The sequence below is a fragment of the Bos grunniens genome, chromosome 15, assembly GCF_055505025.1.
Source record: "Bos grunniens cultivar Pamir isolate PY7600 chromosome 15, Bosgru_T2T1.0, whole genome shotgun sequence".
Taxonomy (NCBI): Eukaryota; Metazoa; Chordata; class Mammalia; order Artiodactyla; family Bovidae; genus Bos; species Bos grunniens.
Window position 1 is genome coordinate 74,710,517 of NC_141179.1, and position 23,938 is coordinate 74,734,454.

At 47.9% G+C, this 23,938-nt stretch overlaps 1 protein-coding gene and 1 long non-coding RNA gene across 2 annotated transcripts; one reads left to right on the forward strand and one right to left on the reverse strand.

The window, feature by feature from the left end:
• Nucleotides 1-2,065: 2,065 nt before the first annotated feature.
• Nucleotides 2,066-2,602, reverse strand: LOC147358476 (uncharacterized). Its single transcript, XR_015142330.1, has 2 exons — nt 2,467-2,602; nt 2,066-2,244 (listed from the first exon to the last, which is right to left on the reverse strand). It is a non-coding gene; the product is annotated as an uncharacterized LOC147358476 (long non-coding RNA).
• Nucleotides 2,603-3,840: 1,238 nt separating this feature from the next.
• On the forward strand, nt 3,841-23,394 carry ACCSL (1-aminocyclopropane-1-carboxylate synthase homolog (inactive) like). Its single transcript, XM_086341219.1, is given in 16 exon segments — nt 3,841-3,992; nt 11,306-11,862; nt 13,234-13,293; nt 13,752-13,822; nt 14,197-14,266; nt 14,475-14,541; nt 15,978-16,075; nt 16,328-16,405; nt 16,748-16,848; nt 18,030-18,119; nt 18,877-18,922; nt 19,022-19,163; nt 21,308-21,450; nt 21,537-21,690; nt 22,971-23,060; nt 23,063-23,394. Coding segments are annotated over 16 exon segments (1,917 nt in total). The 5' UTR covers nt 3,841-3,970; the 3' UTR covers nt 23,191-23,394.
• Nucleotides 23,395-23,938: the final 544 nt, after the last annotated feature.

Sequence of the window (23,938 nt, forward strand, 5' to 3'; positions counted from 1 at the left end):
CCCCCTTGCTTTAAGCCCCACCAGAAAGAAGACCCAAGGGCCTTCTTTCTACAGGAGGCCCAGACACTGGGCTTGCAATCTTGCTCTGCTTTTGCAAGGGAGACGCCCAAAAGAGCTGGGGGAAAGGGGCGGGGGGAGGGTCGGGGAGGGGGTGGAGGGTGGGAACGACAGGGTTCAGCAGATCTGAATCTCTGATCCTACCAGGAGGTCTTCTAGTGGTGCCACGCTGGCAAGGCGCCCAGCCTTTTTGAGCCTGGGGTCCTATCTGAAAAAACCGATCCTAGAGGACCCTGAGTCCAGGGGTCATAGGCTTAGGCGGAGATCATACTGCCCGCCCCTAGCGCAGTGCTTGGCTCGTCTGGGTCTACCTAGGGGCGCGCACCCTGCGGCTGGCCGGAGAGGGTGGGGCCTTCGCCCATCTTTCCTCCCATCCTCCCATCCCGGCTTTCTCTGCGTCTGCACAGGCCGCCACCCTGAGTTCTCTGCGCCTGGAGGGAAAATAAGAGTTTAGCGACCCCTCTTGGCGAATCCATGCTACACTTGTGTTTTCCACAGGGTCCCAGGGGCAGATGGTGGGAAACCGAGGAGGTTGGGGCGGGGAAGAAGGGTTTTCCTCTGGGCACGTCTTCGCTCCACCGTCAGCAGTCACCCGGTGAATACAATTGCTTGACTGGTTCCTTCATTGCTGTCCTCGGTCCCTCATCAAATAGTTACCAATAATAGTCAACAAACACTAACTAGAGAACCCCCTCTGTGCCTACAAAACTAAGAAGCCTGACTGTCCAGAAGGGGACCCAGACATTAGATACTTGTATTAATATTAGGGTATTCGTTCATTTGTTCCTTTGTCCATTCATCCACTCATTCATCCATCCACTCTCTCATTCATTCGTAAATATTGTGGAGCTCCCCTATGGGTCAAGTACCTGTTCTTTACATTTGAGAAACAGTTAAAAAAAAAAAAGCAATCAAAGACACTTGCTCTCGTGAACTTCATGTTTTAGAAGGGGGGTACTGAAAATAGTGCCCCTAACAAATAAGTATACAGCACATTTGAAGGAGAAAAGTACTATAAAACGTGAAAGATAGAATGGGGGGGAGTCGCTGCAGTGTGGTGGGAACAGGTGGCAGAATGAGGTAGGTGATCACAGTTGGCCTCCGAGAGAAGGTGATATTTGAGCAAAGATGTGTAGGAGGTGAGGCGCAGGGCAGGCATCTCCGGGGAACAGAGGTCCAGGTATTGGAAACCAGCTAGAGCAAAGGCTAGGAGGCACTGCTGTGTTTTGTTCAGTTCAGTTCAGTTCAGTCGCTTAGTCGTGTCCGACTCTTTGCGATCCCATGGACTGCAGCACGCCCGGCCTCCCTGTCCATCACCAACTCCCAGAGTTTACCCAAACTCACGTCCATCGAGTTGGTGATGCCATCCAACCATCTCATCCTGTTTTGTACTGTAGGCATAAGCAGAGAGGATGAGGATGCAGGCTGGGGCCCCTAAACCTGCCTAAGTCAGGGAGGAAGTGTCCTTAGAGGAGGTGACACGCAGGTGTTGCTGGCCAAAATCTTGGCTTTCTCTGCCCATCGAAACTGAATAAAAACTGTGGAGACAGAGTTTGGAGGAAACTGAAAGGTGGCTTTAATTCTCAGCCGGTGGAGAGGAGAACCCAGTAGGCTCATGCCTCAAGAACTGTGCCCCCCGCCTCCACCAGCCATGAGGAGTCTAGGGGCTTATATAAGGCAAGGGCTCGAAGTCATGAGTCGGTGATGAGGAACAGAGGTGATAGGATCTTGATTTCTTCATCTTGCATTGTTTCAAAGACAGTCGTAGCCTGGCGTCAGTAACCCAATAATTGAGTCTGGTATTTTGGTGGCTCTGTGGCCTTCTTTCTGATACATAACTACAAGGGGAAGGATGTTGAAAGGGTAAGCACCAGATACAGGATATATTTAGCATAGACTCAAGAGAAAAAATGTGAATTGTAGCTCTTGCAGAGTTACGGAGCAGAAAAGCAAGCTTCGTTCCAGACATGCAGAGTTCAGAGCAATTAAAGTAAAAGAACTAGGAATGTTCAAACCTGCTCACTGTTCTATTTTCTTTGTTCTCTGGAAAGGGAAAGAGAAAAACTCATTCCTCTTTTTTCATTTTCACTGTAACACAGGCACAGACTTGAAGGAGAAGCAGAAGTCTGCCAAATGGGCGGGTCTGTGAAACGCTTTCTGAGCGGAGGGAACAGCATGTGCGAGGGCCTAGAGGAATGAGAGATGGTGGTGAGTGGGCCGGGAGAGTTACAGGAGGCTGAGCTTTCAGCTTGCCTTCTGTTGCTGACCCTCAGGGAAGGCAGACCAGGAGCTCCAAATGTGTGGCGCTCATTCAAGTACACCATTCCCACCCAGCACCCTTCGTGAGGTTGGTTTCCTCTCCCTTCATCAAAGAGAAACCAAAGACCAGAAAGGCTTCGGTGGGTTTACCAAGGACACACAGGCGGGTAGGGCTGAGAAGACTGGAACCAGCAACCCCCCACCCCTGGTCATCACTCCAGTGCTTCCTCATCAAGCTGCCTGTCCTGCCCTCGGTTAACCCACTGCAGCCTGCTCGCAATTGTGGCCTCAAAGGTTAGTAGCTCACTTGTGCTTTAATTGAGATTTGCTTGCTGATGTTGCCAAGTATTCAAATCACCTGACAGTCCTGAGGGTCTACCCAGGCTCAGACCCTCGCCCACTTCCCAGAGCCCCCTCCTCCTTGTGAGTTCTCCAGGTGACGCCGATGCCTCCAGAGACTGAGAGCCACAGCTCCAAAGTGTGGTTCTTGCAGGCGTGGGGGCTGCTGAGCCCCACTCCGTAATAGTTCAAAGAAAGGCCATGTTATTCTCAATTTTTGGAGGAATCTGCATACTGTTTTTCATTGTGGCTGTGCCAATTTACATTCCACCTCTGGGTTTATTCAAAGAAAATGAAAACACTAGTTTGTAAAGATACACGAATGTTCATTGCAGGATTACATATAATAGGCAAGATATGGAAGCAACCCAAGTTCCATCAGTGGATGAATAGGTAAAGAAAATGTGGTACACACACACACACACACACACACACACCACACACACACACAACGGAACACTACTCAGCCATTAAAAAGATGAAACCTGTCCATTTTCGATAACATGGATGGACCTTAGGGGCTTCCTAGGTGCCGCGGTGGTGAAGAATCTGTCTGCTAATGCAGAAAACACAAGAGATGTGCGTTCGATCCCTGGGTCAGGAGTGTCCCCTGGAGGAGGAAATGGCAACCCACTCCAGTATTCTTGCCTGGAAAATCCCATGGACAGAGGAGCCTGGCTGTCTGCAGTCCAAGGGGGTCACAAACCAGTCAGACTCAACTTAGCAGCAGAGCACACATGCACTTGGATGGACCTTGAGGGTATCATGTGAAGTGAACTAGATGGAAAAAGACAAATACTATATGATTTCACTCATAGGTGGAATATAAGAAACAAAAAACAAAAGAGATGGACAAGACCAAACCAAATGAAACAAACATGTAGATACAGAGATCAGAGTAAAGGTTATTAGACGGGAAGGATGGCAGTGGGGTGTGAGTAAAGGGTATCAAGTGTGTGGGGATGGATGGAAACTAAATTTTTGGTGGAGAGCACACAGTAAGTGTATACAGAAGTTGAAATATAATGTTTTACATGTGAAACTTATATAATGTTATAAACCAATGTTACCTTAATTTAAAGTAAATAAATAATTTTAAAAATTTTGTAAAAAGAAAGGCCATTTAGGTAATTAAGAGCACCTGAGGGAGATCCCCTTGGAAAGGACAAGGTGGAGGTTGTTGCCCTTGAAACCATCTGCATGCTTAAAAGCAGAGCGCGCAGGCCCAAAGCAGTAAGCAGGCTTACTGAGAGGAGCACGCGGTGGAGAGGTCTCTGAGGCCCCCAATGATTAAAGGACTTTGACCAGAGCAGAAATGAGTGGAAACAAGGAGAGCGGTAAGAGCATGGTGGTTGGGTTGAGAGCTACGGATGTGGACTGAGACGGGGCCTTACGGGGACCCCCCAGTGGGGTGTGGCCAATGATGGACTTTGGGGCTTATGGATTCCTGATAGTGAGTGCCAGGCTTTGAGGGTGTGTGTACCCTTCCAGCAAGCAGCCTTGGGAAGGGATGGTTAAGAGGGAAGTGGAGCCTGGGGTTTGCAGACTTGAATTTCAAGCCCCCCTTTCCCATCCTGCTGCTGCTAAGTCGCTTCAGTCATGTCCGACTCTGTGCGACCCTATAGACGGCAGCCCACCAGGCTCCCCCGTCTCTGGGATTCTCCAGGCAAGAACACTGGAGTGGGTTGCCATTTCCTTCTCCAATGCATGACAGTGAAGACGCTCAGTCGTGTCCGACTCTTAGTGACCCCATGGACTGCAGCCTACCAGGCTCCTCCATCCATGGGATTTTCCAGGCAAGAGTACTTTCCCATCCTACTTGTTTTAATTAACCTCCTGCCTTTGAGCCTCCTGTTTTTAAGCCTCCTCCTTTAAGCCTTACCTGTAAAGTGAGCCTAATGGTGGTACCCTCATTTGTTATTTTTGTTACTCAGTTGTGTCCAAGTCTTTGTGACCCCATGGATTGTAGCACACCAGGCTTCTCTGTCCATGGAATTCTCCAGGCAGGAATACTGGAGTGGGTTGCCATGCTCTTCTCCAGAGGATCTTCCAGATCCAGGGATTGAACCCAGGTCTCCTGCATTGTAGGTAGATTTTTTACCCTCCTCATAGAGCCACTTTGAGGATTAAATCGGGCGGTGTATACAAAGAACCCAGACAATAGCCTGGCTCAAGGCAGTACCCAGTGTAAACTGTGGTTGATAATGTTGTGGTTTCAAAGGGCCTGTGACCCCCAAAAGCTTACACCATTCATACTCAGGCTGGGTATATTAGGGGACTGTGTTAAATTCAACAGGCTATGATAAATTATGTCCTTATTCACCCAATCTGCAAATTGTGGATAACTCTTACCTCCTAGCAGCCAGGATTAAGTGAAAATAAAGCTGCATGTGGTTGGGGCTTCTGGGCAGTCACTGAGCGCTCTCATTAGGTAAGTGGCCTGGGTTGAAAATGCTGGTCTAAGTTCATCTTATTTTGGTGCATGCGCTTTCTCTTTTTTTCCTTGACTAAGTTAGCTATGCTTGCATCTCTCAAGAACTGTCTCTTCATTTTCTTCTAGTGTAGTCTGCCAAAGTCTAGCCAGTGTGTGTGTGCCACGTGGGTGTAGCTGTGTTCCAATAAAACTTTATTTACAGAAAGATGAACTGAGGGTACTTCCCTGGTTCAATGGTTAAGACATCACTCTTCCAATGCAGGGGTCATGGGTTCAATCCCTGGTTGGGGAATTAAGATCCCTGCATGCTAAACAGCCAAAGGGAAAAAAAAAAAGATGAAATGGGGTCCTAGTCTATAACTCTACTAAATTCTCTTGGGAAAAAAAAAGATGAAATGGGGTCCTAGTCTATAACTCTACTAAATTCTCTTGTAAAGCATCTGTTAATTCTTTTGTGTCTTCCAAGTAGATGTTAGTAATCTGTAGATAGTGTTAACTCAAATTTCCTATTTTTAACTCTAATTTCTTTCCTTGCCTGATATTTTTGGCTGAGACCTCTGGTGAAATGTTGGGTATTTTACAGTGACCATGGGCAACCTTATCTCTTGTTCAGGATTTCAAACCCTTTGGTTTCTCAGCTAAGTTGGAGGCTGGCTTTTTGCCTGAGAGATGTCTTATGTTAAAGAGGTGGCCATTCATTGTATTGTTTAAATCAAGAATGGGTGTCTAATTTTGTCAGATGTCTTTATAGCATCTATAGATCAAGTGACTTTTATTCCCTTAGGATCTACTAATGAAAAGTTAATAGAAGTCATAGAATTGAACTTCCTTTCTCAATGTGACCCCACATGGTCGAAAGGTTATTTTATTATGCGGCTGGATTCTGTTTGCTAGGTGCTATTCAGTTTTAAGTATTGATAATCTAATCATTTGTCCATAGATTTGTCCATAGTTCTTCATATAAAATTCATCAAGTCTAAATATCATTGTTTATTTGATTATGAAATGCAGATTTTCCTTTTCTCTAGTTTAATAGCACTGGAATAATATACTCCTTTATATATATGATGAAATTTCCTTATGAGACCCACTGGGCCAGATATTCTTCAAGAGACCTAACTCTTTGATAATGTCTATGGAAACTGATTTGCTTAAGATTTTATTTCTTATCTGGGACTATGAATAATTAATTACATTTTTAAACTAGATTATCTATTTTTTCCAGACTTAATCATACCCATTAGAATAGTGCAAAATAGTCTCTAGTTCATCTTATTTCAGTGCATGTGCTTTCTCTTATTTTTCTTGACTAATTTAGCTATGCTTGTGTCTCAAGAACTGTCGCTTTGTTTTTTTCCACTATAAATTAATCATGCAAATATCCCTCTGCATAGTTGGGGCCTGTTCCCATAGTGGTCTTTACACTGGAAGGGCTCACATTGGAGATAAACTTATTTAGCTATTTATAATCTAATAGAGCCTTAAATTGGGCTTCCCAGATGACTCAGTGGTAAAGAAACTGCCTGTAATGCAGGAGACTTGGATTTGATCCCTGAGTTGGGAAGATTCCCTGGAGAAGGAAATGGTCACCCACTCCAGTATTCTTGCCTGGGCAATCCCATGGACAGAGGAATCTGATGGACTATAGTCCATGGAGTTGCTGGAGTCAGACACAGCTTAGTGACTGAACAGCAACAATAAAGCCTTAAATTAGCTATACCTGCATTTTAAAAACCTACTTAAATATAGCAAAATTCATAAGCGTACACCTTGAGCTTTGACATGTGGTTACAGCCATGTAACCATCACCCTATTAAGATATGTTAATATCATCTCCCCAGAAAGTTTCCTGCATCCCATTACAGTCAATTTCCCAACCTCCTCTCCAGGGAGCTGCTGTTCTGACTTCTGTCATTACTGGTTACTTTTAGTTGCCCTATAAGTAGAACTGTGCGGTATGGACCTTGTCTGGTTCCTTTCACTCAGTTGGCTTTAGCTTTTAAAGGTGAACCTACTTCCTCTGATTAGTAGTGTCTGTCCTCTTCCACCTGTCACTACTTGCTCTGATTAGCAGGTCCTCTGCAGTAAATCCAGCCCCTCTAGCGGGAGAAATTGGTACTGCCTGTCGAAGTGGAGATGTGTGATGGCTACAGGATTCCAGACTGGGAGTTATTTCCTTTCAGTATATTGACAATAGCATATCACTAACTCCAGGTTGCCGCTGTTGCTAATACCAGCTTTTGATCTGTGATTCCTTTTAAGATAACTTTTTTCTTGGCTGCTTTTGAAATGTTTCTTTGTCTTGTATTTTTTTGTTGCTTCACAAAGAAGCTACATATATATATATAAAATCATATAATTTATCCTAATTTGCATTTTTAACCTTCTTGATGCCATGCTTTGGTGCCTGGTTATTTGGCACTGATGAAACATCTTATTCAAGTGCTTCTCTTCTGCCCCATTTTCTCTTCCTTTGGGACCCCAAATGAGTATGTATATGTGTATGTATACTTTAGATTTTATATCTTTTATGTTTCTTCTGTGTCTTCATGCCACATTCTAGAAAGTTTCTCCAGCCTCTCTTTCCAGGTCACTAACTTTCTCTTTAGTTGTATCTAATGCCATTAAGCCTTTTCCATTGAGGCTTTAAATTTTCAAAAATTGTATTTTAACAACAGGCGATCTAGAATCTCCTGTTTCCTTTAGATCTATCATTTTAACTTCTAATTTTTGTCAAGTTTCAGGCTTGGGTTTTATCTCCTTGAACAGAAAGGCAATGTTTTTACAGTTGACTCCTAGCACCTCAAATCTAGTTGGTCTTCGCTGTCTCTGCTGGTTTTAGCTCATGCTGCTGATTCATGTATCTAGATTTTCTGTGTGCTGGATGCTGTATTTGAAAAGTCATCCTCTTGAGAAACCTAAAACCTCAGGTATACTGCTCCCAAAGCGTTTCTTTTCTTCTGTCCAGGGACTTTGAGTCACCAGTACTTCAGGATGACAGTGCTGTTGGATGAAGTTAATCCAGCTTCAGAATTTGAGACTTCTAGGGCACATTATGTGATGTGAATGTGCACAGACCAGGCTGGAGTCTGCTAGCGCTGGTTTTCTGCCAGTTCACTCTCTTCCCAGGAGTTCTGGGCTACCATCAGAGGGCTGAAGTTTAAATCTTGGTTTTACTATGGGACACTAGAAGTTCCTTGCCTTCATGGAGTTTCAATTTTACTTCCATTTGAGGTAAGTGTTAGGATTCCCTGGTAGCTCAGCTGGTAAAGAATCTGCCTGCAATGTGGGAGACCTGGGTTCGATCCCTGGGTTGGGAAAAACCTCTGGAGAAGGGAACGGCTACCCACTCCAGTATTCTGGCCTGGAGAGTTCCATGGACTGCATAGACCATGGGGTTGCAGAGTCGGACACAACGAACGACTTTCTCACCTGGTATGAGTAACTGGTGCCCAGACAGGAGAGAGAATTCTTCCAACATCCTACAGTTGGTGAGTGGTAACAGAATCTAGACTTCTCAAGGCTGCTTTTACCTGAGTTTTCAGTGTTGCCACTTGTATTTAGGGATCTATACCCCGATACACCTTGCTTCCCATGCACATAAGGAAGACTTGACAATCTTTATCATTATGTACTAGTTATTATGTAGTAATCTTAATTAGTACATTGAAAAGGAAGAATCTCAACTAGGTTAGGGTACTGAGACACCAGGGAACGCTGGTGCATGGCGAGGGGAAGGAAGGCCAGATGGCAGATCGAACTAAAAGGGCTTGTAGGGTACTAGAGAAAGAGGCGGAAGTATCCTCGTATGAATGGTATACCCATGTACTGGCATCCCGAATGAACAGGAGACTAGCTTCCTAGTTCATTCCCCATATTCATTCCCCATTCTCGATTTTTACTGTTTAAGATCTGTCTTTCAGCTCTTATCAGAGGGCACCAGCTGGGCTGGTTCTGAGATTCTGCTTTTATAGAAGTCCCCTGTGTATGCTTTGGGAGGAAAATGGTTTAAAGGTGAGAAATACTGAAACTACGGGTGTACCCAAGACATGACAGTGTGTGTATCACGACACCAGACAATTTAGGGCTGAGATTTAGGGACATTATGGCCTTTGTGGAACAATGTCAGTCACAATAGACTTTTCTTATAGAAAAGACCAGTCTTGGTGGAGGTCTGACTTCTTGGTTTTCCCTCAGCCTTGCTGCATACTCACTACCTTATCAGAAAATACATTTGCCAGGAAAATGTACTTTTTGCAGTTACTTGCCTTTGCCCCTGCCTGAGAGCTCTAATTCCAGCCAGTCTCCCTCCTTCAGTGCCTGTTGGCCACACTGACCTCCAGTTTCTGCCCCAGGCTGATCCCTGTTTCCTGTGAGCCTGAGGTCCCCAACTGAGGGCTGGAAGGACGCTGAGGGCCACCCACGTTCCTGGAGGACAGTGTGACCTTCTCACCTCCAGAATTGAGACCCACTGCAATGGCCCTGTTACTTCTAGGGGATGGAGCTTGGGCCAGAGCAAAGCTTTTGCTTGTGAAACAAGTGTTAGTCCAGGAATAAGAAAAATGTGTTCAATTTCTATCTAAACATTATGTTTCTAATAGCGGTGAGAGAAGTTCTCTGTATTACTGATGAAAGGTTGGCTTCCTAAGTCAAGACTCGGTACCTGTTTGTCCCATGGCTTCATCCGACTGTTGCTCCATCTTCCATAGCTTACAGTCTCCGGTCATGGCTGATCTCTTCACTGAGTCAGCCGCATCCCTGGGGTTGTGCCTCTCCTGCTAGGTACCTGTATGCCAGGCGGTGTGCTAAGGACATGATGATGAAGGCTGACTGGGGCAGATACTGAGCAAGTAACAAAATTAAGTGTCATCACAGAGAAGCACAGGTTGTCATGGGAATATCACAAGCAGATTAAAGACAGTTTAGAGAGGTTGGGCAGAGTGTCCAGTATTTTGAAGTGCTGGTCCCACAAACTGTAAAAGAAGTAACAAGGTTTTGCATATGTTGGGGGATGTAATGTAGAAAAACTTAGAAGATGGCATTTGGTGGAAGGTGTGCAAGTCTAGATTCTTAGAAAAAGGGATCTCAGTGACTCAGGATATGAGGATTATTTTACAATGAATGAGAGGCAGTGGTCAGCCTCACATTTTCATACCTCCTGGCTTCTTAATATCTGATTTTTTTTTTTTATTCTTCGACGCTTTACAAAGGTGTACAAGGTCTTATCCAGTATTTGGACTTCTTTTCAGACAGAAGGTTGGGCTGAATAGTTAGAGGTTCAGAACGTATAGTCTGAGGAACTTTGTTAGAACTGCAATTACTCAGGCTCCACCCCCAAACCTCTGAAAGAAAGTCCAGTGATGAGGACTATCATCGCATCCTTATAAACCCTCTAAGTGATTCTGGTGGACTTTAAAACTCGAACCACGTATCTTGCCCATGGTTTCTGGTGATGGATGTCCAAGGCAGCTGTCACTGTGAGCAGGTCGAAGGTGTTTACAGGAGGGATACAGAGTAGGAGGATGAAAGAACTGAGTTCTGAGCATCTGGCATGACCGACGTGGGGGGAAAATGGAAAAATAAAAGGAATGATGTTCTAGAACAAGCCTTGGCAAATTTTTTCTGTAACAGGCCAGATAGTAGCTATATTAGGCCTTATGAGCCATACGGTCTGTGTTACAACCATTCAGCTCTGCTGTTGTACAAAGGCAGATATAGATAACACATGAACAAGTGACCATGACTGTGCTCCAATAAAACTTTATTTACAAAGACAAATGGAAGGCTGGTTTGGTCCCTGGGCAGTAGTTTACTTTCCCCTAGTCTAGCAGAATGACTTAAGGTTTTGGTTTGTTGTTTTTATTTTTGGTTTTTGTGTTTAGCAGCAGAATCCCTTTTCTTCCTTAGAACTGTATAAAGCAGGAGTCACTCTGATTGAAGAATCCACAGCCTACCTCTTCAATTTCTCCTTTTTCTTGAAGTGGACCCTAAGGTTCTTCCTAAGAACACATATTAGTGACACTTAAGTCCAGTGCTCCAACGTCTGAGCTTGGGCCACTTCGGCATTGCCCTTGAGTGAGCAGATAGCCCTTCCTCAGCCAGTTTGGGCCTGTAAGAGGTGTGGCGGTAGAAGGAACTGGGGGCCAGCCTGAGATCATGCCTGGGCCTGAGGTTCAGGAAGTCTCCTTTGCTGCAGTGCGTGGTTTCTCCCTGCAGGTTCCAGGCAGCCTGCTGAGGCCAGTGGGAATACCCAGACTACAAGTGGCCCATCAGACACCCCCCACACGCCCTGTGTCCAGATGAGGCACCAGGCCCTCAGATACCGCAGCATCCACACCCAGCTGATGGAGATGGTGCTGACCTTGCAACAGACTGTGGAGGATCACATCGTGCGGCTGACGTCCAGACCTCAGCAGCAGGACCTGGCGCTGGAGGAGCAGTGGCACAGTCAGGCCATCAGGGAGCAGGAGGCGCTCCTGGGTCGCTTATTGTTCCAGATCGTCAGCTTCCTGCCGGCTGGGGCCCCAGGCGACCAGAGCGTCCAACCGCCTTGCACGTCCACGGACTCCAGGGGTGATGTCGGTGGTGGGCAGCCGGTCCAAGCAAACAGGCAGACTGGCCAGATGTTCTACCAAGAGAGCGATTTTGAAAATACAGTTATCAGCTATGACCTGTCCAACCGTGGGATTGATATCTCTGCCTTATACCACTTGAGCTTCCGGGACTATGACACCTACCAAGGAAACAAATACCACAAGGACAAGAACACCTTGGTGAGGATGGGGGACAGGCTCGAGGGCCCCCATCACAGGGATTTACTGAGTCCTGTGCCAAGAACTGTGCGTCCTCATTGATTCTTCCCAGCCCCATGGAGTAGGTGCTATTGTCCCCTGTAGGTGAGGGGGTGGGCACAGGAAAGTTGACAAGCTGGGTCTGGTTTCCCCTCCTGTCCTAGCTCTTATCTACGTGCAGTCACTGTGGTCACTGTGGTAAGTGAACCTACCCTTGTGGAACTCAAGTCTAGTAACAGATCTCAGCCATTGGGGAAACAGATGTGAATAACGTTCCCAAGAGCACCAAGGGGCTGCCTGCTTTGGGAACCAACAGGGAAGATGGTTTAAAGGTTGAGTCCGTCAGTCAGGTGATGCGGGTAAGGGAAGGGTCCTCCAGGAAGGAGGAACGGCATGGATGGAAGCTTCAGGGTGAGAAGAGCTTGGAGTGATTGGGAAAGGAGGCCTGTGTGGCTTGAGCAGAGACGGTGAGCGCCCTAACAGAGGTGTGGATGGGATCGGGCCATTGTAAGATGTTGGGATGTTATCCCAATGGTGATGGGATCAAGAAAAGGCTTCCAGCAAGGGAGGGTCCCAACAGTTTTCCAGCCAGGGGGCAGGGGACCATAGTAGCCTCCCCTTTCCTTCTGTTCCCACCCAAGGGATGTGTGGCCAATGGCCATCTGCTTTTCTGGGGCCCAAATGAGTCGGGTATCCTGATCGGCCTCTGAGGGGCTGTGCCCCTTCCAGGAACTTGAAGGGGCCCTTCCATGGATGTGGAGATGGCAGAGGTGATAGTGGCAGGGACTGGTTAAGGAGCCAGGCTCTGGGGCCAGATGCTGCTCATCACCAAGGGCATGTGGCTAGTGTAGTTTGTTCAACCTTTCTGAGCTTTACTCTCTTTCAGCGGGAGAGCAGAGGATTTTCTCAGGAGTTGTGAGAATTAAGGCAATTGACATGCACCACTTGGTCTAATGTCTAGAAAGTAGGTGCTCAGTGAATGATGGCTGGTACATAATATAACTATTACTACTTATGTTGTGGGTTGGCCAAAAAGTTCATTCAGTTTTGAATAAAAATAAGACACTTTTCATTTTCACTGAGAACTTTATTGGAACAAGGTACTCACTAACTGAATGGACTTTCTGGCCAACCCAATATATGGCTCTAAAGAGGGAAGTTTGCAAGCTGTTAAGATTTGGGAGAATTTGTGGAATATTTTCTGATATTAAGGTTGTCAAACACGGATTTCATTGCCTCATGGAGCAGGGAGACCTCCATTTGGGTTCATCCAGATGAGTAATTATGACCTGTTTAAAGGGGTCCACGGTGGACAGGGGAGGAGGACTGACCTTAGATTCCATCTATCTCCAGGGCTACATCAACCTTGGTACCAGTGAGAACAAGCTCTGTACTGATCTTCTGGCTGAGAGGGTAAGCCACGTTCCAGCCTGTGCTGCGACCCACCTTCAGGCCCAGGTCCCCCAAGAATGGGTCTCTTAGCACGTGGTAGACACAGGAATAAGACTTAGAAGTTTGAGGAAGGGAGTAGGGAAATAGCTTCTAGAATAGCACCTCTAACCTGCTGACTGGCCTCGCTGTGTTGGGAAGTTTTCTCTGGATGGGTGTGTGGTGGGTAAGCTGCCAAGGGAGCGTCTAGATCAAATGTAGGGTTGGGGAGGTTGTCAGACACTTCCTGGGGGAGATCTAGTGGTATAATCTTTGACACGAAGACTGAAGCCTCCATTCATCAGGGAGCATGTAGCATATATGCCCATTTCCCTCTGGGAGGCCCTGTGTTGTAGGGGAAACGCCCATGGGCATCCTAGGAGTAGGATGAAGCCTCTTGGGCATCCCTGGTCTGGCCATGCTCACACTCTATTTGTCCACAGTTGAGTCAGAGTGACATGACCTACGTTGATGAAGATCTACTGCAGTACACTGATTGGAGAGGGCAACCATTGTAAGTAGCCCCTGGACCTGGGGTCTTCTGGTCTACAGGCACCTGTCCGCATCCAGGGAAAGACTTCCAGGTTCTCTGCTGGGTGCCTCCCTATTGTGGGGGTAATGACTTCTAGAAAATGCCTAGTGTAGACTATCGGAGCAGGCAAGCTGGTGTAGTACAAACAGCACCGCTCTGTCATTCAGGAGACCTGAGTTTTTGTCCGTACTCTTCACGTCTGTGTCTCCTGGGGGGTTGACAGCCTCGGTCCCCTGTTCACCCTGTAAGGACCCTGAGGTTGCATGCTCTGCTCTTGTGAAAAGACTGAAGTCTAGGCTGTGGGGAAAGCCCAGGGCCGATCCTGGAACGAACGGTCTGTCCGGGTCTGTCCACAGCCTGCGGAAAGAAGTGGCCCGGTTCCTGACCTTCTACTGTAAGACACCTAAGCCCCTTGACCCAGAAAATGTGAGTTTCTTCCCAGCCTTCCTGACACCCTGGTGGAGGACCATATTCTTGGGGACCTCTGCATTTCCAGAAGAGCCTCTCAGAGTCGGGGCAGGGTGGAGGCCAGTGGGTCCTTGCTGAGGAGACTCCCCGTGGGGAGGGAGACAGGGGACCGATCTCTTTTACGAGGATTGGTTTTCAACTTCTGCCTTCTGTGTATCTTCTCCAGGTGGTCATTCTAAATGGCTGCTCCGCTGTCTTCTCTGCTCTGGCCATGGTTCTGTGTGATCCAGGTGGTAAGTCAGTGGGCTCTGCGCTCCCTCAGGGACACAGCCCCACGTGGGCAGGTGCGCATGGGCCCTGGGTCCTGAGGGAGAAGAGGGTCTTGACTGAAGACCTTTCCCCTGAAGTGCTGGGGTGCCTCCTGCACCGATTAGAGCATCTTCCTACTTTTTCTGCAGGAGTGAGGGATTTGAATTCCCATTTAATATGGGCATGTTACAGGCCTCCAGTCTGCCCTAGGAATGGTGACATCTGGAGCCAACTCTGTCTAGTATTAGTTGGACTTTTGGTCTCAACCCCAATACAAAGAGCCCTAGTCAACTGGCTTAGGCAATACAGATGTTCTATCTCTTCGACACACAGCAAGTTGTGTGTCTCTGGAGATTCCCAGGTGGCGCTAGTGGTAAAGAACCTGCCTGCCAATGCAGGAGACTTCAGAGACTCGGGTTCAATCCCTGGGTTGGGAAGATCCCCTGGAGGAGGGCATGGTAACCCACTCCAGTATTCTTCCTGGAGGGTCCCATGGACAGAGGAGTCTGGTGGGCTATAGTCCATAGGGTCACAAAGAGTTGGACATGACTGAAGCAACTTCAACAAACAAACAAAAACACCGAAATAAAACTAGGTTCTAGATCAAGTAAAGCTTGAGAGATCTGTTCTTGGTCTCCTTAACGATGCCTCTGAACAATGTGAAATAAGAATCTCAGATTTCTTGATGAGCCTACTGTATGGGGCACTTGTTACCAAGATGACCAGTTTCACTGGAAGGAGTGGGTCCTTGATTAGCTCATCAAGGAGGCCAAATAGATGGAAAGAAAATAACACATGAAGTCACCAAGCCTGGGAGACCTGAGCCACGTAGAGAGATGAGAGCCCTCTCTGTGTGAGCCCTCTCTGCCTCCAGTGTTGGCCTGGAGCTGACAAGACTTGCTGATGATTCATGCTCTACCTGTTGCAAGCCTAGCTTGAGTCCCTGGATTCCAAGTAACTTGCAGCAGTATTCTCCCCTTTTCTCTTCTAGTGTACCCACAAAGAAGAAACTTAAGGGTTTTGTTTTCCTAAGTAACATTTTTAAGAGTGGATTGTATATAGAGCACTGGCTTATCATAGCTCAGATGGTAAGAAATCTGGCTGCAATGCAAGAGATCTGGGTTCAATCCCTGGGTCAGGAAGATCCCCTGGAGAAGGAAATGGCAACCCACTCCAGTCGTCTTGTATGGAGAATTCCATGGACAGAGGAGCCTGGCTGGCTACAGTCCATGGGGTTGCAGAGTTGGACACGACTGATCGACTAACACTTACACTTATATATACAGAGCCTGTGCTGCAAAGCACTCACCCCCACGTAGGAGGGATTACACAGGAACCTTCTCTGAGGGGTGTGTTGCTGCTGATCTAGGGGACTTCACTGGGAGACCCTGAACTAACAGCACTGTCTCTCTGCTTCCAGAGGCCTTTCTAGTCCCCACCCCCTCCTATGGGGGCTTCGCCTTTAGTACCCACCTGTATGCGAAAGTCAAGCTGGTTCCTGTCCACCTGGAGAGTCAGGTCAGTGTGGGCCTCCTTCCCCTGTTCAACCGACCCAGGCAAGGGAATGGTCTAGGCATTGCCGAGGTGGAGGTTGGTCTTGCTTTTCTCCCGTATAAGTTATGGGAGAAGGATGGAGAAATTGGGCCAAAAGGGCACGTGGGACTAGTCCCTAGGTATGAAGGGAAAGGATTGTTCAGGGTTTCTAGGAATGAGGAATCCAGGCCTGGAAGCTTCCAGATATGTGGTTCTCAGGCTGGATCTGTTTTCCAGGTCACTGAGGCAAATGGCTACCCCTTCCAGCTCACTGTGGATAAGCTGGAGCACGCCCTGCTCAGGGCTAAGATTGAGGTGAGGTGGGAACCGGGTCTTCAGAGTGGGCACTGCTGCTCTGGAAAGGGGCTGAATATGGAGACAGTGGGATAACTTGTTCACCAAGACAGTGTGGGTGCCTTCTTCAAAAGAGGCAGTGTCCCAGGGCACATCTCCCGAGGAGCCCTGAGCCTGGCTGTGGGCCCCCAGAGCTCCTTCCTGTTCCCCTCTGTGGGCTCCATGATAGCTGCTCCTCCAATTGCCCACTGAGGCCTTGATGAGGGGTCCGATCCTACTCGGTGCCCTGGCCTTGACCTTCAGCAGAACTTGATGTGGAGGTGAAGGATTTGTGTTCACTTGGTTATGCTTGGTTCTTTTCAGGGGAAAAAGGTCAGAGGTCTTGTGCTAATCAACCCTCAGAATCCTCTGGGAGATGTCTACTCCCAAGACTCCATGATGGAATATCTGGAATTTGCCAAGAAGTATGACTCCCACCCCCTTGAGATGAAGTCCGTAAGAAGGGTTCCCATCACTCACAGTCAAGGAGTCAGAACCGGAAATAATATACCCTGTGTTCTCACTGTGTAGTACACTTTGTGCAGTCATGGACAACTAACTGAAATGGACGTGAAGGAAAAGGCACCCACGTGCTCACTGCTTCAGTCTTTGCCACTTCCCTTCTCGCCTTTGCCTGTGTGCACATATCCACGTAACAGTCATGAACCCTGTTACTTCCCACCCCTCGTAGCATAAGCTCTTCCTGCATCCATTTCCCAAACTCCTTGGCTTGAGGTGCCGAGGAAGGTGAGTCCCTCTAGAATTTTCCTGTCCCTGTTTCTAAGAACATGTTAACATCAGTTATTAATATCTCTGAAGTCTGGAAATAGCCTTCTTAGGGTAGATGATCTTCCATGGTCTAGAAGAAATGTGTATTTGAACTTCATAACGAATCCAGACCACTTAACGGCGGCACATGGGGACCAGAGAAACAGTGCTGGGGGTGCTCCCCATGCTGGCTCTAGCACGGACTAGGGAGGGATTAGCTTTCTAGCTCAGAAACCAGTTTCTTCCTGTGAGATAGAGGTAACAGTACAGCTTCAGAGCACTGCTGGGAGAATAAAGGAGACGAGGCAGGTGTGCACTTAGCCCACTTCATATCCCTGTTTGAACCAGACCCTAGGTGGGAGCTCTTTTTTAAAAAATGTTTTTGATTGTTTTATTAATTGTACTGGGTCTTAGTCGTAGCACACAGGATCTAGTTTTCTGACCAGGGATTGAATCTGAGCCCCTTGCATTGGAAACATGGAGTCTTAGCCACTGAACTACTGGGAAGTCCTGGGAGTGCAGGACCACACCAGAGGAGATGTCTCTGGGACGCCCAGCCCCTACCACTAGTCTCTACTTGATGGTTGAAGCGTGGGGCCAGATATTCTCATGCATGTCTCTCAGGTCCTGTTCCTTTCTAGTACCCCAAAGTCAGGACAGAAGGTCCCCTCTGGTGAAGGAGAGACCCCCTTCTACCTTACCACACCTCTTGGAAAGTTTGAATGGGCTTCTGGGGCCTTAGGAGTGTCTGATCTGTGTTCAGAAAAACCTAACAAATAAAGTGTGAGTTATGATTAGAGAGAGCCTAGATAATCGTTCTCTTTCACCCAACCTGCAGGTACAACCTCCACGTGATTGTAGATGAGATGTACATGCTGTCTGTGTTTGATGAAGCCATCACATTCCACAGTGTTCTGAGCATGAAGAGGTGAGTTGGTCTCGGCGGGAGTTGGGAACGAGAACCTTGAAGCCGCTGCTTTTGCAGGGTGAGTCCATGGGCAGTGCACTCCTTTGGCTATGAGCGAAGGACTGAGCCTAGAGCCTCCAGGAGTGTGAGAGTGAGCAAAGCATCATCTGTCCTCCAAAACGCCTTCTCTAAATGCCACTTTGTACACGAGATAGTTTAAGAAGAGGGTAGAATGAGCGTGGTCAAGTCAAGATGAAGCCCTACAGAAGGTCAGGGCTTCTTGATAAGTAGTGCACAGGGAAAGAAGAGAAATAGAGGAGAACCTTCTTAAGGGTTGGTATTTGGCCCTAGGACAGGATCCAGCAGGCAAAGCAAGAGAAGAGCATGCCTGGTGGAAGGAACAGTTTCACCAAAGGTGGGGCAGAAAGAAATAGGTGAACACATTTTAGAAATGTTTGGAAAGTCTAGAAATGGTGGCCCACTTGTATGAGGAGCCAACTGCCAAGAAGGTGGCTTTGGACTCACTGTAGGAAGACCCCGAGCCAGGCTGAGAGTCCTTGAGTACCTTCAGGGGGCACTTGAGAGGTCTCCCATCTGGTTCTGCAAGGATACCTTTTGTTGACTTCCTGGCTTAACTGGGGTAACTGTGTCTTGAACTTTGGGTCCCTAGGCCCTTCTGTCTAGGAAGGCCCTCAAGGCCACTTTCATCTTCCCTTCATAGACTGCATGCCATCATCCTTCAAGTATTTCTCCATCATCTTGACTCTTTCCTTTCTAGTTTGCCTGATCCCAACAAGACCCACGTGATCTGGGGCGCCAGTAAGGTGAGCCCCAGCCATCTGTCCTTGGGTGGGAAAGGAAGTGGAGCCAGGAGAAGAAGGCAGACCAACCAGGTATTCCCTTCCCTTCTTCTCTTCCTCTAGGATTTCTGCATCTCTGGCTTCCGCTTTGGCGCTCTGTATACCCACAACAGGGAGGTGGCCTCTGCCATGAGCTGCTTTGGCTACCTCCATAGCATCTCTGGCATCGCCCAGTACAAGCTGCGTCAGCTGCTTCAGGACAGAGGTACTGAGCCCCATCCCAGGCTGGACCTCATGGCCACCGGGAATTTCTGGGTCTGCATGGGCCTCTGACATGCCTTCAGTACACTGAGACCCTGTTCACTGTCTCGGGTTTAACAGTGGCAGGATGGGATGTTTATAGGAGGGCAGATGCAGCCGGGTATAGAAAGAAGACAGAGGTGCTGGTCTAAAACATTGACCATCTGAAAGCTTGTGCTCTGCCTGCAAAAGGGATAGTCAATTGTACTCTAGGACTTGAAGGTGGGAACTTCAGAGATTGGTCTTTACATGAAGGCCAATTTTTCCTCCCATTCAGGTGGCACAGTTGGTGAAGAATTCACCTGCCAATGAAGGAGATGCAGGTTGGATTCTGTGTCTGGAAGGTCCCCTGGAGGAAGAAATAGCAACCCACTCCTGTATTCTTGCCTGGAAAATTCCATGGACAGAGGAGCATGGCGGGCTACAGTCCATGGGGTCGCAAAGAGTTGGATATGACTGAGCACTGAGCGCAAACCTGGCTTATTTCAGGCAAAGATTACCAAAGAACAGCCTGACTCTTCAAATGTGATTTAACTTCATCTTCCAGGGTGCCAAAGGAGAGGCCGTTTGGGCAGGCTGGTGCTGCTATATCTATGGCACCTGAATTTACCTTCCCTCTTAGATCTTAAGTGAATGCTGGCTTCAGAGAGAATTTCCCACCTTTAATGCCATGGTTCAAACTTAGATAAGAGCTCCTTTTAAAAAATTCCCTGTCATTGAGCAGATGTCAGGCCCAAGGATTTAAATTGAGAGCAGGGATACATGAAACAAAGTTATCAGATAATCTGATTTAGAAAACAATCTGCTTTCAGCTTTGGGTGGAGAAACTGGTAGACAGGAGAAATCCAACTGGATGCCTCCCTGCAAGGTGCCAGGCCCTTTGATATTTGGTGGAAACCAGATTCCCAGCTTCTTGAACACTGGTTCTCAATCTTGAATGCACGTGGGAATTACCTCATGAAGTTGCTCAGTCGTGTCCGACTCTTTGCGACTCCATGGACTGTAGCCCACCAGGCTCCTCCATCCATGGGATTTTCTAGGCAAGAATACTAGAGTGGGTTGCCATTTCCTTCTCCAGGGGATCTTCCCGACCTGGGGATCGAACCCGGGTCTCCCGCATTGTGGGCAGATGCTTTACCATCTGAGCCACCAGGGAGTCCCTCCTGGAGAGTTTAAATACCGATTTGTAGGGAATTAGGGAATTTAGTCATTCAGTCGTGTCTGACTTTTTGCAACCCCATGGATTGTAGCCTGCTAGGCTCCTCTGTCCATGGAATTTTTCAGGCAAGGATACTGGAGTGGGTTGCCCTTTCCTTCTCCAGGGGATCTTCCCAATCCAGGGATCGAACCCGGGTCTCCCGCATTGCAGGCGGATGCTTTACCATCTGAGCTATTAGGGAAGCCCAATGTGTAGCTGAATCCACAAAGATTTTGAGTTAGCTGTCTGAGGATATAAGCTGGCCCATTAGGCCTTTTAAAAGCTCCCCAGGTGGTTCTAAAGTGCTGCCAGTGATGAGAATGGTTGTGCTAGGGTCATCCCCAAGCACACTGAGGTTCTTCACAGTCCATTTGTTAGGGTCTAAAGCAGAAGGTGAGGGAACTATGAGTAGCAGCTACTTGCCCGGTTGACAACAGCGGCATCAACTTTAGGGGACACCTCAACTTCTTGCTTCAAGGGTGTAAATTCAAACATAACCTTACTACACAACTATTGAGAAGCCCAGCATCCCCACCTCGCACAATGGAAGTGGTGTCGTGGGTGGTGGTGTTCAGTTGCTAATCGTGTCTGACTCTTTGTGACCCCATGGACTGTAGCCCTGGGATCCTCTGCCCATAGGATTCTCCAGGCAAGAATACTGGAGTGGGTAGCAATTCCCTTCTCCAGGGCATCTTCTCTACCCAGGAAACAAATCCACACCTCCTGCATTGGCAGGTGGGTTCTTTACCACTGAGCCACCAGGAAAGCCTACGTGTTAGGTATGATCAGTTCAAATACGAGTTGGACAGAATCAGCAGGCATGAAGCCCAGGGAGGAAGCATTTGGTCAGGAGCCCTCTGGCAGATCTCAGCCCTGAAGTATGTAACAGCTCTCTTCCTCCATCCACTCAGAATGGATTGACAATATATACCTGCCCAGTTATCACTTCCGGCTGCAGGAGGCTCACAGGTATGTCACTCGCAAGCTAAAGGCATCGAAGGTCCCTTTTCTCAATCGTGGCTCCGGCCTCTATGTCTGGATCAACTTGAAACAGGTGAGCTCTGGGAGTGAAGATGGAGGTTAAAGGGCATATCTGCCAGCTAGGTCTTGAGCTCAGGTCTGTCCGTCTCTCCTCCCCAGTACCTGGACCCGTGCACGTTTGAGGAAGAGCTGCTCCTCCATCGCCGCTTCCTGGACCACAAGCTGATCTTGTCCCCGGGCAAGACCTTCATGTGTAAGGAGCCTGGCTGGTTCCGCCTCGTCTTTGCAGCCAGGCCCCACCTGCTGAGAAACGGTGAGTGGAGCTGACCCGCCGGTCCTAGCATCCTTCACAGATGCCCCCGCCACTCCTCTGTAACCCAGGAGTGGAGTCGCCCCTTATCACCTTTTGCAGCCTACATAGCTCCAGTCCTTCTAGGCCCTCTGTTAGCACTTTCATACCTCTAAGTGAAAGTGAAATTCGCTCAGTCATGTCCGACTCTCTGCGACCCCATGCGCTGTAGTCCATGGAATTCTCCAGGCCAGAATACTGGGGTGGGTAGCCTTTCCGTTCTCCAGGGGATCTTCCCAACCCAGGGATTGAACCCAGGTCTCCCACATTGCAAGCAGATTATTTACCAGCTGAGCCACAAGGGAAGCCCATATCTTTCAGCTCCTTTGCAAACGAGGAAATGTTAGGCACTTGAAGTATATTATACTTTTGTTATGTCAGGTCTGTGTCTGTCATTGATGAGGCACTGGGACTGTAAGCTATCCAGAAATGGAGCTCTGCCCATGCAGAACTTGCCAGCTACTAGGTGAGGTAGGTAGCGCGGGATCTAGAAGTCCCTGTATGCTATACTGTGGGGTTGTGATTCTCCCCTGAAGGTTACAGAAACATGACAATCGTTTTATCTATTGCATCTCAACACATGCAGGTCACTGTTCTACCTGCGGGGCACATAGCAATGAATATTTATGTTACATATCTTTTGGGCTAATGTGGAAAATAGACCGAGGGAAGGGCCACTAGAGGCAGACAGAAAATAATGAGGCCAAGGCTATAAGCTGTTGCTGCTGCTAAGTTGCTTCAGTGGTGTCTGACTCTGTGCGACCCCATAGACGGCAGCCCACCAGGCTCCCCTGCCCCTGGGATTCTCCAGGCAAGAACACTGGAGTGGGTTGCCATTTCCTTCTCCAGTGCATGAAAGTGAAAAGTGAAAGGGAAGTCGCTCAGTTGTGTCCCACTCTCAGTGACCCCGTGGACCGCAGCCTATCAGGCTCCTCTGTCCATGGGATTTTCCAGGCGAGAGTACTGGAGTGGGGTGCCATTGCCTTCTCCAGGCTATAAGCTAGGTGACAGGATTTGATCTTGAGTCACAAAGGTAATCTAGCAGGCAGGGGCTGGGACAGTGAAGCCAAAAGAGCCATGGGGGATGTGGCAGGAAGACTTGGAAATCTATCCCCCAAAAGGGAAGGCTCAAGTTCAGCATCCCTGAACCAGAGGTTCTGCGGTGGTCTACCAGGACCTGCATGGATCTGGGGCCCATGTGCACTCCCGCTAAGTATTCCTCTGTCTTCGTTTGGACCCTCTAGCCATGCGTCGGTTCCAGCAGGTGCTAGTGGAGCAGGCGCAGGAGTGTACAGTGAAGCAACTGGAGGATGCAATGAAGGAGGAAGTGTCTACCCCCCAGCCAGAGGCTCCAGCCAGTCCCGCTCTCAGGAAGTCCTGATGTCAGCCTTGGATCTGGAAGGCTGGGCGCTCGCCTGGAGCCGTGACCAAACAGTGGGCTCCTCCAGGCATGAGTGCGTTTGACCCCACCATCAGCCCCCTTACGCGTCTGTCATTTTGGAAGCTTTACATCTTCTTAGTCTCTACGAGCCATTGCGTGTGTGCAGAATGTTTTTATGGGAATTCTGGTGGGAAAGCCTAGAGGAGGAATAAAGAGAGCTCTCTGGGTCCCTGTTTAGGTGGGTTAACTTTTATATTCTGTATCTAATAAATTCCATATTCTTTAAATTGCAGGCCTGTTTTATTTCACATTCTTCATGTGACCTTTTGGGAGCTAGATGATTTTTAAACTTAATTTTTAATTAAATTTAAATTAAATATTAAAGCAGGTAAAGCAGGTTATATGTGAAGAATACTTTCTAGGGCAGGCCAGAAAGGAAGGGAAATCATGATCCCCAATTGGCAGAGCATTTTCTAGGTATTGGATGCAGTGTCCCATAGGATCCTTACACGATCACACTCACCTTACACACGTGTGGCTACGTGGTAGAGTGAGAGTATAGTTTCAAATGTTTCTGCTTCCAAATATGAGTTCTCTCCATTTTTGCCTTTTTTAAAGGCTTTTAAAATGAGTCTCTGGTGATCAGCCTGAATGAAGTCTTCCGTTTTCATCTCTTCAACTGTTCAAATCATACCTCCTGAGCATTTCTCTGCAAAACCTTTGCACATCTGAGCTTTGGTCTGAGCATCGAAGCGGTGAAATGGGCAGAGCGGGGACTACCACCATTTTATAGATGTTGGAAGAACTATTAGCAGCCACTGATGGCTTTGA